Source organism: Rissa tridactyla, chromosome 5 (assembly GCF_028500815.1).
Source record: "Rissa tridactyla isolate bRisTri1 chromosome 5, bRisTri1.patW.cur.20221130, whole genome shotgun sequence".
Taxonomy (NCBI): domain Eukaryota; kingdom Metazoa; phylum Chordata; class Aves; order Charadriiformes; family Laridae; genus Rissa; species Rissa tridactyla.
The window spans coordinates 5103513-5122926 of NC_071470.1; the positions used below are offsets into that span (position 1 = coordinate 5103513).

General features: G+C 40.5%; 1 protein-coding gene across 15 annotated transcripts in view; it reads left to right on the top strand.

The window, feature by feature from the left end:
* TENM3 (teneurin transmembrane protein 3) overlaps positions 1 to 19414 on the top strand; it is a 434875-nt gene that overhangs the window by 254125 nt on the left and 161336 nt on the right. For 7 of the 15 annotated variants that reach the window (XM_054202752.1, XM_054202736.1, XM_054202738.1 and 4 more), the window contains one exon: positions 2694 to 2903. The exons of the other annotated variants lie outside the window; for them this stretch is intronic. In XM_054202752.1, the coding sequence (XP_054058727.1) occupies positions 2694 to 2903 (210 nt within the window). The remainder of the gene's footprint in view (positions 1 to 2693; positions 2904 to 19414) is intronic. 15 annotated transcript variants of the gene reach the window in all.

The following is a 19414-nucleotide window of genomic DNA, read 5'->3' on the forward strand; positions in this document are numbered from 1 at the left end:
ATTTTTGTGATTTATAAATGTGTTTGTTAACGCTTCAATAAGAGATATCACCAAGTATTTTTAAATGCCTTTCATTCCATGTTAAAAAAAAAAAAAAAAAATGGAGAGGAATGTGCACATCATTTACGATCCCTCTTGCCTAGTGTGTTAAGTATTTTTTTTTCTTAACATGTAGCTTATTCTATAAATGGCAGTGTAGATAGCTATCTGTCTTTTCACTTGGAATCAAAGAGGAACTTACTGCAGAAATCTGCCAGCGCTGGATGAAGTTGTACAGAAATCCGCGGCCCAGCTGGTTGGCCCAGGAATTGGCTGGTATTATAACTGGCTCCCTTTTCTCTGCAGACCATGTAACTTTGTGACAAGAAAGACCTGCCTGCCAGAATTAGGCTTATTTATAAAAATCAAATCACTGAAGTTGCGTGGCCCGTGCCTGACACACGGGGGTTTGCGCACCCAGGGGCTCGGTAACCCGGAGCACCCAAGGGACACTCTCCCCGGCGGGCTGCTCATCGGTGCAGTGCGGTGTCAACGAGCCACGTAGAGCTGAGGCAATTAATAAATTTGGATAAATGAGGGGATTTACAAAATAATTAAGGGACCTTGGACGTGACACCTTTTCAGGCAACACGATGTTTTGTGTGATTTCGGTTTGTGTAATCAAGGCTTTGTTGTGTAGGGAAGTGAATGGGTGTAAACTGAGAAGGAGAGAGGAAGCGTACTGAGAGCTGTGGTGTGCGTAAGCTCCATAGGTATTACGGAGACGCTGATTTGCTTCAGTCTGTGTACCTCTGGAACTCATTACTCTAGCTCTCCTCTCTAGGCAGAGAAGTCCAAAGCAAGTAAAGGAGACTTGTTCCAAGCCAAAAAAAAAAAAAAAAAAAATCATAGAGCTAATTTATCCTTGAAAAAACCCACTGTTAACTATTATTGGAATTATTCAAAAAATGAAATATAATGGCTAACTAAATTGGTTTGGGTACATCATAAATAATGCATTAAATACTCCATCAAGAAATAACCACAAATCCAGGTTACTGAAGCAAACAGTGGGAAAAACCGAAGTGTAGCAAGAAAATCTGGTGGCACTTTATCTCGAACTTGAAAATGTGCCCATTCCCGACTTCCACATTCCCAGGTTGAGCCCTGTAAAATGTCGTTCCCCCACCCTTGTTATTTCCCTGGCTATAAACCTTGGGTTTCACACAGGAGTTACTTTGGTAATAGTAAGTGCTTGCTTTCCTTCCAGAACCAAACCTGAGTCTTAACATTGGTAATAATATATATTGTGCTGTTTGCTACAAGAAGAGATGAATGAAGCGTGAAAGAATTAAGCCAAGAGTTTGTGGTGAGGCTGTCCCTGGTTTCTTTCCAGGGAAACCAATTGGTTGGGACTTAGCAACATGTTTTAGAAATCTTTAAGATATTATGGGATGGGATAAACTGAATATGAAAGAAAAAAAAAAAATTTAAAAATCAGTGTGATTCTATCAGTGTACAAGGGAGATGGTGAGAAGGTAATTCAAGCTATTGGTGCCAATAGGATTTATTGTATTAAACTTAAACATAACATTGAGAGGTGCTGCACCTCTCCAGCATAACTGTACTACTGAGTACCATAAAAACAAATCATTATATGATGGGAAAAAACCCTCTTTTCCTTTAATTTAAATTTAGATTCATAGTTATGAATGGTATCTGTGCAGGTTAATCTATTTTATATTTTTTTTACCATAAAGTCGGTAATAAAGCCACTTCATTTTCTGGTACGATTCCCCACCTACAGGCAGCATAATACTGTATTCAAAAGTAGTGCAGCAGTCGTACTCTCACAGAGGGAGATCTGTGCTGACTAAATACTGTAAAGAACCGATATATTCACAGGGTAAATTAGGTAACTCTTTCTCTGCCGCTTATGGGGTTTACCTATTGTTTCCTTGAAGGACTAAAATGCATTGTTATGATATGCTAAAGCTTTATTTAAATCTGTCTTTCTCCACGATGTCTTTATGGTACTTCCAAGACGTAGAAATGGGATGTAGTCATTGTGTATGCGTGTTTTAAAAGAACTTGTGCAGGTGGACTCGAGTTTGACAGGTGAAACATTTTAATGGGTTTTAAATAGTACGTGTATCTCAAACGCTGCTAAAACCTTAAATTCCTGTCAGAATAACTCACATGGTAGACATTTAGGGCTGTGAGTTTCCCTGTATATGTGAGGTTGGAAAACTCTTCCTGTTTCTTAGCTTATCTGAATTATTTTCTTCCATAAGTAGATTTTAGACAGGAGTGTCCCACTGACAGAAGCAGCCCTATACTTGGCCGTATATTTCAGTACTTTTGTTCTGCTTAAAGGCTTGAAAAAAAGAAAATACTGTCTTTTCCAAATGGTTGTACAACAATTATTTCACTTCAGTTAACGCCTGTTCCTCTGTCATTCTGTGCTGCAGAGACATTGGAATTCCAGGTAGCAATAGACACCATCCATTGCAATAGCGAGTCGTGGCATTGGGTTATGTTTTCTAAAGCACTTAAACCAGTTTATTACATGCAATTGTCATATTTTCTTTGTCCGTCCCTTTTTATTGTTTGAAGTAGACTACTAGTCTTTCGGCGATGCAAAAAATAAATGATTTGTTGTTCATGTGGTATCTCGACCCATATTTTAAATTTTCTTTTATTTTTTTTCATAGGTCCTCCCATGCCATCCTCCTCATCTAGTCCATCAGTTACTGAACATTTACACTCCCCTCCTCCATCACCCAATCTCCATGACAACCAGAGGTGGTTATTAAGTAATAATGCCAGCCAGCCAGTTCAGGACTCTGATACAGATGAGGACTATACTGCCAGCTCATATCTAGTACAGACCGGTACTCTTTCAGTGTCTGTCCCAGGTCATGGTAAGAAGAGGACGCTTTGTCCATAGTTTGAATACCCTTTTATTTTCCATCCTCTTACATGCCTAACAAAAATTAAAGAGAACAAAATGACTTTGTATTTTACACTGATTTTCCTTTAAATGTCGCTAATGATGTTTCTACTTTACTGTAGGATAACCCAGAGTAGGAAGTAACTTTTAATACAAAAAAGCTCATTTACATTATTTTAAAAGGCAATACTTATATGAAGCAATAGCCATTAATGATTTATTATGTAATGTAATTTGTAGCGAGCGACTCGCCTTTAGTTGAACTTTTTAAAGAGCAAGCCAAAGTTGGTTAAACTGTCATGATGCTTAGCTTCAGAATGATGTAAAAGTCATCTGTTACTACTTTATCAAGTTCAGCAGGTTCCAGCTGTTTCTTGAGTCTCCCTGGGGCACGAGAATGGGATTTGTACGTTACTGGATAGGGCAGTCTGGCTTGAGGGAATCGATCTAGAGGAAGAGAGCTGTGTGGTGAGAGGAGGCAGCGGTGGCTCCTGAGATGTATGTTTCCATGTTTCTCGTCCTCCCAACAAGTATGAGTAACCAACAGGAGTGACGTACTTGAAACAGCAGCGCCCACTTATGCATCTTTAGACTTTAACATTAAAAAAAATAGCCACAGGGTTCCGTTTTTGTTGTATGATTTAACAGATTTTCTTGGGGGGTAGGCAGACTGGAAGATAATTTAATTCACAGCCTTTCCCCAGTAGATCAGCAAAGCTTGGAACAAGCCTCTTCATTTTCTAACCATTTCTGTCTTTCGTAAAGAACTCTCCTACAGATGAACCACTAGAGGGGGTTTGGAGAAATATTTTCGTACAGATTACACATCAGTTGGTTGGAAGAATGATTTTGCAGAGCAAAACCACTGGCTTTGAGCTTCTCTTCCCAGCTTTGAGTGAAACTTTGGCATGGTGTCTAAAAGGCCAGTCTGCTAAGAGCAGTTGTGTATGTGAATTTGACACCTTTTCTCTTCTTTCTTTTTTTCTTTTTTCTTTTTTTTTTTTTTTTGCCATGTTAGGGGCTTGGATTAAGATCTTTTAAATTAACAATGATAACTTTATTTTTGTGTTTTCAACTTGCTCAATATTTAATCTGTGAAGAACTCCAAAACAAAAAAAAAAATGGTAATGCATTGTCATAATCAGGGTATGTTATGAAGATGTCTCCTTTCCTGTATGTCTAGGAACATGAAATCTGTTAGCAAATACATGCGTTATCGAGAAGGTAGCCTGGTTTAGTTCAATAAGTCAATACATTTAGATTGCTGTTTCCACCAGCCCTTCCCCTACAAATGAAAAATGCAAAAGCAAGAGAAAGCTGCTAAAAATTTTGAATAGTTGGGATGAACTCCTTATACCTCCTAGCCTCATAGGAAGCTAATAAGCGTTCATCGTTCCTCTAGGTTTTAGCATTTTGCTGCTTCTGAAATCTTCAACAGATGCTTGCCAGTCTGAGTTTACCAGCCTTGAGGAATATTCCTTAACCCCATTCACCCCAGACTGGCCAAAATAATTTCAGCTGCTCCCATGGCAAGTCAAGTCTTGGCCTTTTGGCAGGAAAAAATAAGTGGTTTTTTGATAACAAGGAGGGCAGAAGTTAACACCATGGTGTATGTTGAGAGTTGTTCTTGGTAAGACTTTTGCTAAGCAGAAAGGGAACCCAGCATACTCTGTAAATCCATGTTCCTTTTCCCCTCCCCTCACTCTTCCCGCTGTGCTCCCCTGTCTCCTCTATCTGCAGATGTCTGAGATTCCCCCCTCAGTGTATATGTGCCATACAAGTGCTTGAGTTCCTGCTTCCCGCTGTCAAAGTATTAAATCAATGATATATATACACTCATAATCTAGCAGTGCTGGCGGTCATATCATACGGCTAATGATCTTTCTCTCTCTCCACAAGATTAGACTTGTTTTCAGAAGTGCTTCGACTTGCTAACAACAGATACTGTATTTGTGATTGTCATAATTGAAGTGGGGTTTGTTTTGCTTTTCTATGGACAAGGAGAAGTCCCTAGGTGTTCCGGTGGCGGGCTTCCATCCCTGCAGTCAGCTGCAGGAGCAGGGTGTGCGTTACTTGAAGAAAGGATGTTTTTATCCAGCACATACATGAGTATAGCTTGGAATAGCTACTTGATTTGCTTGTGGTTGGTTTCTCGTATCTTATGCTGTTGGCCTATTGATGGGGAAAAAATACGTTCCTTGTAAAACGGGCAATAGCAGAATTTAATAGTTAAGCTAATAATTTCTAAGTCAGCTCCAGCTTTCTTCTACTTGATGATTTGCATTGTTGTGTGGCTTTTTTACCAGTGTGTGGATCTCCAAATCTACCCTAGAAAGTAAATATCACTTAATCATGGCCTTTGGTACAGTCTTATATGAGTATTGGATTTTCTTTAGTTAAAATGATAAGGAATACAGCATGTGTAGCACTTTCACAGGAGGAAGGGTTGTTTTTTTTTTTCACCCGTTGTCTTTTAATTCATCCAGATGCAAAAGAAGCTTTCCGTTCTAACTAAGGTTAACGGGTGCGAAATAACTCCAGTGCCGTATTCTGGATGACTTCTGTCCAGTGTTCATTTTGGCAGGGCCTGGGGGATCACTTTTGAAGCATTTAGGATGAAAAAGGTACTGACCAAAAATAATATTATTGAACTGGTTTCAATTATATTGACTTCATGTGAACAGCAAGTTAAATTACCCTTTCTTTAGTCTATGCAAACATCTGTTTTACTTTAGTCTGAGTTCATTTGATCAGTGTAGTTTATTTGATGAACTCCCTCAAAATTTAAAGGATCTGATTATGTATTTAGAATGATATTAATCTAAGCCTTTGGGTTTGATTAGTTTGTTTTGTTGACCGATGGGAATTAGCTTTCATTTGAGGAATTAGCTAAAAGAGAAATGAGAATTACTAAAATCCGTTATCAAATACTTACCATATGAGAAGAATCTTCATGGAGGTATTGCTAGTAGCTTTAAAAATTCAGATCCAGTGAGGACTGTGTGGACCGTGTCCTGGGATTCATTTCATTTCTTTAAAAGCAGTGTGTTAATAGGTTGTTGATTCAGGAGGAGATAAATTTTCAGACCATCAGTCATAACAGTGTTCCTTTACATAGCACCTCCAATTTATTCTGCTTGTTGTTCCTCTTCTCCGCGGCGCAGCTCTGTTCCAGCAGTCAGCCTATTTGTCTACTGATTTCAGAACAATTTACTAGTTTTATTGTTTTTAGAAAGAAGACCAAACTGGTTTATAAGAAAGAGGGGCATCGGAATATGTCTGCAGGGAAGAGGAACAGTTTAAGCGAGAGGGAGAGTGAACGAGGAGCGAGGAAGAGAGGACTCATGAATGTGACTGAGGTGGAGATGTTTTCTTTGTGCAGTAAAATCTGCTTATAAACAATAGAAGTCATGTAAAGTCTGTATTTAAGCATCTTGATAAGCTTCTTAATCTTTTCCTGATAAAAATTAGAAATTAGTCAGAGTTTGGAGGGGAATTACTGGAATTGGTAGTAGCTTATCTTTCAAGACAGGCAGGTATTATAATGAGAAATACAGTGCTAAATTCTTAGGTTAAGCAGAGACTATGAAGAAAAATACAGTTAAAAGTTAATGCTTAGTATTGACAATGGAGGTGAAGAGTCTGAATTAGAAATTCAGATTTGAGGATTTTTACGCCCTAAATTGGGAACATTATGGCAGAACCATCAAATGCAAAATAGAGAAAGATGTCTTTCAGAGCAGCCTTTTTACAGGGTATTGGAACATTTAAGTTGTACAAAGTTCTCAGGTTTCTTAATAACAGTTTGTGATGATAGTTCATCTGACGGGAAGATCTGTAAAAAAATTCATTATAATATAAAATGGTTTTCAATTCTTCTTGATCAAGGATGTACCAGGTGGTGCACAATAAATAAGATTCTGTTCCCGCCACGTGTGAGTTGCAGATTGATGGGCTTTTCAGTTCAAAATGGCTAAACTTTCCTGCAAAGAGAAAGAATTTGGAAATCTAGAGCACAACTCTGAATTTTAATTTATGAAAGAGGAAAAATAATCCAGTAAGGCTGGTTGAATGATAACATACAAGAACTCTTCATGTTCAGAGGTCTCATTGTAGGACATCTCGCTCGACAGACACCAAATCTGAGGACTTTAGTTCATGGTGACTTATTAGAATTTGATGGGAGAGCTTATACAAAAGTCTCTCTCGTACAGAAATGATTATTGTTTTATCATACCACAATGTCAAGAAGCCAAAGTCAGAACCTTCTGCTTTTGTACAAGCACCTGAGAGAACACAGGCCAAATGCTCAAGAGTGGCAGCAGTAATGACCAGATGCAACACACGTGCAAAGCAGAGGTGTGAATGTTACTAGGTGGTTGGTTTTTTATTAAAACTCACATATTCCCTTCAACTGTCATGTTTTTTCTGCCTGGGTATCTCAATTAACGTATACCCACCGCAAGTAAGCAATCTGACATTTCCTTTTATCCCCGCTTCTGCCTTTTCCTTCCCATCGGAAGCCTGAAATGGAAGTGTGAATGGAAGCCCACCCAAGGATTTGTGTCAAAAGTTAGTGGACGAGGCGAGTGATTTGAAGGTATCTTCCTCCATTGCAGCTCTTGCACATGCTCCTGGGAGGGCAGGAAGAGAACAACGTGGTTTCCCCCTTCAAACCCCACTGGCTTGTGAGAAGATTGGAAATAACCTGGAAATACTGAGAAGACCCACGGCAAATTAAGTCAGTCCTAGCCCATATCTTGGAATTACCTCATGTAACCTTCTGGCAGCCCCACTTTAGTGCCTACAAACACTCCCCAGCCCTTATTCCATCCCTGCTTTGCCATAGTTATTCCACAAGGGAAACTTCGTGTGCTGCTGAACTAGAACTTGACAGACAGGCTGTTTTGTTCTGATTATTGGGGAACAAAAGGAGGGCGGGTGGGAAATGCTAGGGGATAAGGAAATGCAAACATGATGGCATGAGATTGAATGCTTAAAAGCTGTTTGGGCTTTTTTGGATGAAGTGTAAATTTGCTTTTTTTCTCTCCGTCATTCTGAGAACTGGCAATCCACCTGAATTCCCTGGAAACTCTGTGGGTATCCGCACGCCTTATTTTCATTGTTGTCTTACACATTGTCTAATGAGATTTTTTTTTTCTCTCTTATCTCATAATTCATGGTAAATTAAGTTTTGTCATTGTTATGTCAGTATATACAATTTGTCTTCAGGTCTGACGCTGGTCCTAAGACGCGTTGCTTGAAAAATGATTTTAGACCTGCTTGGTTTGAAATAGTCTGTGACAATAAATTAAGAATAATAGATCAAACTAGGAGGAGTTGTGTTGGGGAACGTCATGGGGATATGCTATAATCTTGGTTTTATTTAACATTGTCATTAGTTATATGGACAAAGGACTAAAAATGGCACTAATAAAATTTCCTAATGATACTAAATAGTGAGAGTTCTGAGTGCCAACTGGGGACAAAATGTTAATAGAAAAGGACGAGAAAAGATCATTAATTGTACGGCCAGAAACTAATAAAGTGAAATTAGAACTGAAAAATGTGAGCTGGTCTGAGATGCAGAATATTCAGGGGAAAATCTGAGGAGAAATGGTGGTAGAGAATTTTAATCAGACATAAATCTGCAACATGGTCTGACTGACAAGTGTAGTTTGAGCTGGATTTAAAAATACGTCCACAAAGAGGGAATCGTAGACCTAGCATCAATGGAATGTAAGTTTTGAATTTGGGCCTCTTGCTTTTTCAAGGTTCCCGTCAAATAATATTATTACTTCTAGAATTATTGCTATTTATTCTACAGTTCAGATGTATTTGGATGAAAACATATAGGAGGTTAGAGGTATTAATATATGGGAATAGGTAAGAGAATGAAACTTTGACTCAGTACATAGCCTAAACGCTAATTAAGTTCCGACAAAGGGAAAGCGATAACCCAAGATGGAACCGAGCATGTTGTGTACCATGTAGAGATACAATGAAAAGCAATAGGATGAAAATAAGAAAAGGAAACATTGGGCACGTTATCAGGAAAAACTATCTAACAGTGAACTGTATTAAGATATCTAAGCCTATCCCAAGGGAGGTGACAGAAGCTCTGTCACTTTGTAACATGAAATTAAAATAAATAAAAACGTCAGTCATACTTCTGAGAACGAACCTACGTTCACTTAGCAGGAGGTGGACTGAGGGAACCTCCTGGAGCTTTCCTAGTAATACTTGTGCATGTTTCAAGTCAGGTAAACACGAGCTTGTAGTTAACAACAGAGATTATCGTTCTAATAGATGCTGAGTGTGTTTCATTAGCGGTGTGCACGTTGCAATGACTGTCTGCTTAAATGTCGTAGAAAACTACGGTTTGTCCGGTAGCCCAGACCTGGAGTCTACACCTTCTACCATAAATCATTTGCAAAACAGATGCTTTCCTGATCCCACTTGCTGGACCATTTTATATCCTGCAAAATTATAAAATAAGGCTGCCTGTTCTCAATGAAAGCTGCCGGTGTCTTCTGGGCATGTGCGTACTCAATATTTTGTAAGCAAAAATGTTTGATACCCATAAATTCGAAATGCCCGTGACGCTGAGCAGAGGTATTTGGCGGGCTTTCTCTAAATATAGAGTAAGTTCATGCTATAAAAACACATGCTGACGTTTTTTCTGAGGCCAGGGATGGTTACATTTCAAGCCCTGTGCAGCCATGCTTGCAGGCTTCATCACTTACAGGCAGAAATCAGCGACTGCAGGAAGGCCAATATCCTCTAGGTACAGATCGACAAATTTATCTCTTCCACGTGCTTGGGGCAAATATAGTTGCTTTAAAAACTTAAAAATTATGTCTTGAATGCTAGCCAATTTATTTTCGATCCCTTTTTGATATTTGATTTCAATTTCAGGAATCCGTCTTTTTATCCTCTTCCTTTGGTTTTGAAGCCAGCCTTCTGTCAACATTGTTCCCTTAATGTACAAAAATGTACATTTGTTCAGTTTAATTAAGCATTCAGCCTGTTTGCCAAGAGCAAATTACAGTTCCCCAATCTCACCCTCACCCCTCCAAAATCAAATTTTGCAAAGTGGTGGGCAATTAGTCCTCATGTCTGATTGTTGTAAGTCATGTTTTTTCCCTTAAAGATTTTTGTAGTTTTCGATCTCTGTTACTTAATGGAAGAGCCAAGACCAATTATTTCTCCTCAGATTGTGGCCTTTGTAGCCTTCAAAGAACAGTCTCCCCCACACCTCCTGTATCATTAGCTGCAAAATATCTTTCCAAAGATGATTTCGGCCTCTTCACAAATCAAAGGATTCAGAGTGACAAATTATCCGTCTTATACTCGAATGCATGCCAGATGGGACAACCTGCCAACTGTGTATCCTACTGCGGATATGATCTGATGTAGAGACGTTTCCTCCCCTCCTCCCTTCCCCATCAAAAAATTGTGCAAGTTAAGAAAATCTGTGAGGAGAAATTGATTCTGAAATACAGTGAAATATAAAAGCAGAATATAGCTTTATCGAAGGAAGGAAGCTGCATCCAAATGTCAGATCACTTAAACTGAACAAACGTGTACCTGACAGTAGAGATGAAGATGAGACTCAAAACTGCATCCCTTCCCTGCTTCCCAGTGCTTGCGCACACGTCGTTCCCTTTGAGTCGCTTGACTGCAGAACAGACATTCCTAATTGCAAGATAAGGAGCTTGAATTTAAACCCTGTTGCAGTTTGTTCGGGGAAGAACCCTGAAGTCACCATGAGGAACGAGGATGTACTGCTCCTGTGGGGAACAGGAAGCTCTAACAAATTTATGGTAGAAGTTAATTTGTAATACGGAAGGTAAAAGGAGAAGGAAACAGTTACAGAGTTTATTTCCACTATCAATTACAAAGTTGAGGCCTTTATCTAGTTGCTGCTTAGGCTGACTTCCAGAGGTACAAGCGGTGTGCAAGTGCCCGGCAAATAACTTGTGTGAGGTCAGGGTCAGACGCAAGTGTCTCTCATCGTCGCCGTAAACTCTGTTATTGATGATCTTTCATTATTTTAGTTCAGGGAAAGGTCTAGTATTTTCAACTTTGTGCCACGATACAAAAGCCTTATTTAGGGAGAGAGCACCAAAGATCTTACACATGATCCCATTTGTTCATCACCCAGTTTTACTTACAGTTTTACAAGCCTTTCTTATCAACTCAAATGCTCACCGAGCCTTGATAGCTTTGAGAATACAGAAGTTCTTCCGGTAACACAGAATGAGTTGAAGGTTGTGAGGTTTTGGTAAAATCTTGATTTTTTTTTTTTTTATTATTTTTTAAAAATCTTGTAGTTTCATAGTCTTTAGGCTGCTATTGGTTAGGGTTTGTTTTTCTAAAGAAAAAAAAAAAGTCACGTGTTTTTCCCAGCTGTGAAAGCTTGGTCAGTCATTTAATTTTTTGTTTGTTTTAGCTGAATTATTTTGTGTAGTCATGGTCATTGTAAGGAGCTGGTGCTTTGGAGGGCACCACATCTCTACCAGCTTGGAAGAAAACGTATAAATTTATTAAGGATACCATGTACTATCCAGTCCTACTGATTGTGGAAAAGTTTCTTCCTTCATCTGGGACTGAGTCTTTAGTCGCTGTTGAAGAAAAAGAGCTGTGCAAATACATAAAATACCTAATTTATTCCTTAGTTCTGTGGAACACTGATTGCTACGGCCTGATTCTGTGCTTCTGAGGAAAGCCCGGTTGCTGTTGGATGAAATGGAAGTTAATACAGGAGTCCAGTCATTGTAATGCAACTGCAACACAAGTTTTCTTCTATAGCGTGTAGCAAAAAAAATAGAGCATTTGACAAAAATAATAAAAAAATCTTTTTTCTCCTCGTTGGCTTTTGGCTTCCACTTGAACTCCATTCTGGCTTGCTGTAGGTTGGAGGACGATGTTTTTAGTGCTTTAAATATGCTGCTCACTGGAAGCAAACAGGACTCTCGCAAATTCTGCTGGCAGATGCTTGTCGCAGTCTTTCATAGGAGAAATACTGAGGATTTTGCACTTGAGTCACTAAGCAAGAAATGAGTAGATGTGCACTGGGTGATTGTGAAAACAGAGCTTATCTCAAAGTTGAAGAGTAAAAGGCTAACCATTTGGCACCCTTAATTTAACATCCTTTATCTTTTTAAATATTATCAATGATTTTAAAAGTGTCAGGGCTGTGCTTAAAGCATAATTTCTCTGCTTTTCTACATTATACACAAAAGGCTTCTCCATTTAGTATCTTTCTGTGTCTGGACGTGGCATTGACATGAATTTCTTTGTCACTCCCCCATTAGGAGCAGGCAGGAGTGGTAACCCTACTTTTTAAGGATGCAGAGATCTGACTAGAAGGCACATCAGCCTTCCTCTCTCGTGCGAGGCCAAGGATTCCTATTGTCAGATGCAGTGGGCATGAAAGCAGCAATTTTACAGCACAAAAACTCCAATAACATTTCCTGCGGTTGGCTGCCATCGCAATGCACCCAGGCACCGCTCGGTCGGGGTTGCTTAAGCACCAGCTCCCCTCGGCCTTCTGCCAGCCGGCGCGCTCCGAAGGAGACAAGTCCTTTAAGGGGAAAGAGTTTCCCTCGGAACTTGCTGTGGGGTAAACAGACCGTTCAGGCATAGTTTTATTGCATTACATACTCGGCTATGCATACTGGAATGTAGCAAAGTAATTGGGAGAATTATTTTAGTCGTTAGAATTCTTAGGTATGAGATACGTTCTCTGAGCCAGGAGGAGAAAAAAAATATACGTAAGGATGTTTCTGTCTGCTAAGCTGCTGATCATTTATTACAAAGGACTAAAAATATTCTCTCCGTGGGAGTTCTGTATGTTTACACTGGTATCCCTGCTACGGTTACAGAAAACTGAATTAATTTGCCTCTTTATTGCTATTCTTCTCTTGAAGATAAATCCCATAACAGTTAGCGGCAAGTTACAGTGTAAAGGAGCAGTTCTGTGCATGTAACAGGATACTTTTTGTTGTCGTAAAAAAACCCAGCTCAATTTAGAAATACTGTAAGTGCAGAGTACTTGCAAATTAAAAGGAAGTCAGTTACCGTAAATTCCGCCATCAGTCCAGCTCATCTTTGCATTGATACCTACTCTGTTTTGCAGCAATCAGCAGTAAGCTTAGCCCATCATTGCCGTAACCTGGAGACTCCAAATGAAATATTGTCTAAATATTATTTTCTTAAAGCTTGTTATTCTTTTCTTAAAGCTTTAATTTAACACTGCAGTACCTATTCAAACAGCATATAAGGGAATTTATTTGTACAAAAACATGTGTTATGATTGCTGAATATAGAGAAGGCTGACTTGGCTATCGCTGAGTACAAAGTGTCAGGTGCTGCTCTTTGAATCTTTCAGTTCCTTCATAAAGCTTCGAAGAAGGGTAAAGCTTTCCCTTGATTTTGTTGCTAGTAGTTGGTGTAAGGGGACTTGTTCTGTTCATTCTTAAACCTCCTCGGTGGTGTCCTACAGTGTGTTCAGGAAAGGTTTAAAATCCTGTCTGTGGCATTTCTTGAGTCTCTGGGTTACTCTCTGGTAGCTCGTCCTCTGTTGAGCGGTGAAGAGGCGAGGACAGGGGTGACCTTGCACCCCTCGCTCTGTGTCCAGCAGCATCAAAAATGCTTCGGAAAGGCAGTGAAGCACTTCTGATGAATTGCACTTTTCAGTCTTTGAATCTGCGCAGCAACTCCATCAGGTTTTTACAGCTGGACTCTTGCCATAATTGCTGCTGGGATGAGATGCCCAACGTGGGGCTTTGGAGCTAAGTACTTACATTGTTTTACTGGCCAAAAGTATACGGCATAGTGGGAGCATCAGACTTCATGAAATTCACACTTGTGTATCTTCATGTTCTTCACCCGTTTCCGACATGCTGCTGGTTTGCCAGCAGGCACTCTAGATGGGGATGATAAAAACGGAAAAGCTGAAAGATGGAGTTTCTTAAAGCAGCCGTATGTTAGTAAAGAAGTTGCTTGTGATTATGACGTGCGATAAGTCTCCAAAGATCTGGTTTTCATTAACTGACTTTAAAGTAATTTTTACTGGTACTGAAAAATTAGATAGAAGCACTTCACCATCTTAATCTTCTTGACATCAGAATGTAAAATAATGCTCAGATAAAAGGTATACACAGATAGAAACAATAATTGGTCCCCTGTAAGCTTCAATTTCCAAGTCCTTTAGATCTCACCTGTCTCCAGGTATGCATCATCTTTGGCATATTTACCTGGCTAATTCAAAGATTATACTTCTTTCTCAAGTCTTTATAATGCATTTTTCAAGAGATACAATATAAAGTTGTTACTTATGCCCTGTAATGTATAGTTCTCAAAATTCACTGCAGTATTTTTCTTCAGATGCCCTTCCTCATCTATTTCCTCAAGGCCTTTTATCAGTGGCTTGTAATATTGAATATTTTTCTGTTTGTTTACGGTTTTGTATGAATAACTCGAAATAATTGGCATCAGAATGCTCCACAGCATCACATGTGGATCTCTTCCTCGCTCAAGTTGGATTATTTCTTATTTTAATCTAGTCTCCCGTTTAAAAGTCTTTGTTGCTTCCCCTAATTGTAGTGAATTCTGGCTACTGTGTGCCTAAGCCAGTAAACCCCAAGGCAGAGAGGGAGGATGGGTTAGATATTTTTAAAACTCCTTTCTAGCTTCCAAAAAGCCTTCTAGAATAAACTGCTTTGCAAGCCTTGTGGGACAGGAGGCCCCGAGGGACATTCCTGGGCAGGGCGGAGGAATCAGCCAGTGTATTTGCATTGTTTGGAGCCTGAAAGGGAAATTCTTCCCTCCCCTACTACAGTTATTTATCCTGTTAGCTAGACATTAAAATGCAAAGTGGTGTAGAGAAAGACCAGCAGAATAACAGCCGAGTAAAACAGTGCAGCCTGCCCGGGTTTATCCAGTTGCTTTATCATTAGTAATACTCAGATCAAAAATTACATTAAATAAATTTATCTGGAAGTTCTTTTCATTCAGTCTTGAACTTTCAATGTAGCTTTGCTTCATTACCATATAATAATATTTTATGATCATGGCCACAACAGACCAGATGTTTTTTCTCCTTTGTGTGTGGAAAATCCCCTAAGAGAGTTAAAATGCAAGCTAGTAAAGAACAAAATGCTTAAACTTAAGCGTTTGAACCACACGCTTAAGAAGTCTCTAGAAGTAAGTAGCCTGTAGTACTGGTTCCTTCTAGGGGCAGCTTCCACATCCTTCCTGCATGCTGTAGCAATGTTGATGGTCTTGTCTGGTGTTCTGCCCCAGATTTAATCTGGTCTGTCATATCTCAAAGGAGCAGACAGAGACTCCGAATTTTGCACTTGGGATTTTAAACTAGCAGGTATTTGTGTATGTATTTTGGAGTGATGGACAGGATGCTGCTTCCATTAAAAGTTGAAGAAATTTGAAGGCAGAAAAAAAATCAAGGGAATGATTAAAAGATTGTTAGCTTTTATTGTGTGTACGGTTGGTAGTATGGAATTTTTCTCTGACATTGATCCAGAAATAATAAAATGTGATTACTAAATAGTCAATAATAAATGCACTAACCTTTCTTCTTACTGATGATGGTTAGTGACTCTCAATTTACACGAGTGCAAAGAAAGGCGTAAATCCTGGCAGAATTAAGTTGTAGTTACTGCATCCTTATGTTTCTGGTTCCTCTTACTGTGCTCCCATGATTACAACAGAACTTAAAATGTATTTTAAAAAATGTGAAAAGAATACTCCCATGGTTACAGAGACTTCAACAAAGCCTTTGGGAAAAGCTCTTAAGAGTTATGAAGTATGGGAACCTCAGGTTTCGGTGCTCTCCCGCTGCCGCATCAGTGATGCTCTAGTTCTGTTTGGTTCCCTGGGAGATCAGACGTTGAGTATCAAGGGAAAAAAATAGCAGGTCCAGTATTTCCACCACTCAAGAACTGCTGACATAAGTATCAGACAGCTTCTGTGCCATGAATTCTGCCTCCAAGAGCAAACCTCTGCTGCTGCTTTGTAGGGTAATAATCCTAAAATGGTGTGCTGGTTCCATTACACTGTCTCAATCTCTGGAGGGAATGAAGTTGCACTTTGCCATATCTGTATGCTAGTAGGGACCAGTGGATGGATCGTGACTGGTGGATGAGAAGCTCAATATGAACCGGCAATGTGCGCTGGCAGTCCAGAAACCACCCGCAGCCTGGGCTGCATCCCCAGCAGCGTGGGCAGCAGGGCGAGGGGGGGGATTCTGCCCCTCTGCTCCGCTCTGGGGAGACCCCCCTGCAGTGCTGCCTCCAGCTCTGGGACCCTCAGCACAAGAAGGACACATGGACCTGTTGGTGCAGGTCCAGAGGAGGCCGCAAACGTGCTGGGAGGGCTGGAGCCCCTCTGCTGCGAGGACAGGCTGAGAGAGATGGGGGGGTTCAGCCTGGAGAAGAGAAGGCTCCGGGGAGACCTTCGAGCCACTCCCAGTCCCTAAAGGGGCTCCAGGAAAGCTGGGGAGGGACTCTGGGTCAGGGAGGGGAGCCATAGGATGAGGGGTAACAGTTTTAAACTGAAAGAGGGGAGATTTCGATGAGATATAAGGAAGAAATTCTTTACTCTGAGTGGTGCCTCAGGTTGCCCAGAGAGGTGGTGGAAGCCCCATCCCTGGAGGGGTTCAAGGCCAGGTTGGACGGGGCTTGGAGCAACCTGGGCTGGTGGGAGGTGTCCCTGCCCAGGGCAGGGGGTTGGAACTGGGTGGTCTTTAAGGTCCCTTCCATCCCAAACCACTCTATGGTTCTATGACTATGACATCTGAGCGAAGCCAAGTGGTGGTGCATCAAAGCCTTTAATTGTGAACCCACAGAAGGCACTGGAAAATTAGATCCCTTTTTCTTGGTGTATTCATTGTTTACTATAGTAGGAACGATGGTTTGCATTGCTGCATTACTGCTGTGGAGTGTCAGCAGGCATCGTAAGCGCGGTTCCCCCATGTGGAAAAGTAAAGGAAGGAATAATGGAGACTGCTCATCTGCCACTCCCTATCTATTTCTGGTGGTGTCAGATGTTGAGATCTCTTATGGAGAGGCAGGCATGAATGCCCTAGACCACTAGTAGCATCTGCAACTGGTTAGGGGACAGTTTTTTCTGATACCCCCCCTCATCTTGGAAAAATAGGCAGGGAGATGTTCTTTCCGGGCTCTTCCTGAGCCTAACTGCTGGCATCCACCTTGAGGCAAAGCAGGGAAGCGGGAAGTGTAGATGAGAAAGCAGAGCTGGGCCTGGACTTACCCTTGACCTCCAGCCCTGATGACTCATCTTTCTAATGCTCCTTAAGCAGTCAGAAGTGCTGAGGAATGCCGTAGAGTCACATGTAGGCTACAACACACGCAAATGGGCACGAGCCTTTCGCTCCCTGAAGTGATCTGTATGCACGGACGTGATTTTTTTTTTTTTTTTTTTGCCTTTTACTTCCCATTCTTCGGAGAGGTTTTCTTTTATTCTTGTGTTCCATCTTAGGTTTAATCCTTCTCATCCTTTAAGTGTGCTCTTTTAATTTCCTCCTTTCCCTCTTTTAGCCCCTTCTCCTTTGAAGGCTCCTTCTTATTGATTAAGTCGTTTAACCTTTATTAGACGATACCATGCCACTCCATCCCACTTCCTACTTTCCTTTTTATCCTTTTTCTCTCTTTTCCAATGGACTCTTTTCATATCATTCTCTCCTTGTTCAGGCTTCTTACCTCCCCTTCCTCATTCCCTTTGTTGTTCCCTCCATGGGACAGGTATATCTCATGAAAAGGTGCTTTGTTCAGAATGTATCTGCCTTGGGGCAGCTATTTAATGAAAAAATCAGCTTTCCATCCCGTGCTCCTATCCCTCTGAAGCCCTACGCAATAAATGCCAATTACAGTTTTACATAATTAAAATAACCGTGTCATATTTCTTTTTTAGTATTGGCGCCTTCACATTAAAGGAATAGAACGCTATGCAGCGTGTATGTTTTTCAAAACAAAAAAAATAAAAGTTATGCTTCTAATCCCTATTACAGCCCTCATTATCCAGAATTTTCTTTAACCCTTCTTTTCTGTTCTGAGAATATTCCAGCCATCTGTAGAAGGGTCAGCAAACACACCAACATGAACGCTTATAAGAAGTCTAGTTCCTTTATAATTGGGGATGAAAACTAACATCCTGCCTGCTTCTGATCCCGCTTATGCTCTTGTGGCTGGAAAGCTGTTAGAAGGGATGAAAATTGATCAAAAAAACCCCGACAGACTTTTCTCTTGATGGCTGCTGTGGTTATTGGGGGAATTTGTGGTTGCAGAGAGGACGAGGGGAGATAAAGGTACAGAAAAGTATCAGTCTTGGGTGGTTTTAACAATGCAGGATAATCTTAACCTTTTGGGTGCTGGGCTACTTGTCCTGCCCCAGGGAACTGAGATATTCCTGGATACCTTAATATCCTTATAAGAGGATTAAAAGCAGAAACGAAGGAGACGTTGGTGCCGGTAATGGCAGTCATTTCCAGAAATGTGACCACTTTTACTATAGAGAATAGCTGATTTCAGACTTCTCAGTGAGATGCTCCCACTTAACCTGAAATGCCACGGTCTTTAATGTGTGAGTTTGATATCAAGTGGCTCTTTACGCTCACTGTGCCAAAGTTAACATCTGGATCGGTGCTTTTCCCCAACCATTTTCTCCATCTCTTTTATTTCAGCTTTATACAGTTTCCTATTCCTGCTCGTAACAAGACAGTACTGTGCAAACAGCTAGAGCTTGAGTAGCTGAAGCTAACTATTGGTATAGAAATGAATATATTTTAGAAATAAGGATCTTACTTTTTTTCCCCTCAGAGTTAATGTTATTAGATAATATTCTGAAAGTCAGATTTTGAACAGACAAAAGTCAAGTTTGGAATTGCAGATTTCTCTGATGAGACGGATGATATAAAGGAATTATTGAAAGCAGTTTTAGGAACTATGTTCTCTGTAGTGTTTCCTGCTCAGGTAGTCCCATTAGAGAAAGTATTTTTGTTCAAGGGGTGACAGGCAGTCAGCAAGTAGGACATACAGCATCGCTGTATGTAAAAAGACTGCTTTTTGCATAAGTGGAAGGATCATAATACTAGAGTGGCATCGGGATACGATTGCAACAGTGGTGACATGTTTGTGCCTGCATGTGAGATGAATGATTAATTGATGGGCAATGGATAAGAAGAGGTTAGATGTGCTGGCAAAAATAATCGGCATTTTATTACGTGTGTGGAAGCTTTTACAGAACATAACCATGTGTAGACGCACACCACTGCCTTGGTGACTCCCACGTTGCATGCAAGTGAGATGGCACCTGGGTCCTTCTGGAATGGAGGAGCTGTATATCTCCTCTGATAAACTTTGGTAGCTAATTTTGCCCAGCAACTAATTCACTAGTTGTGCTCCTGGCACCCTGAGTAGTCACCCAGCAGCATCTGAG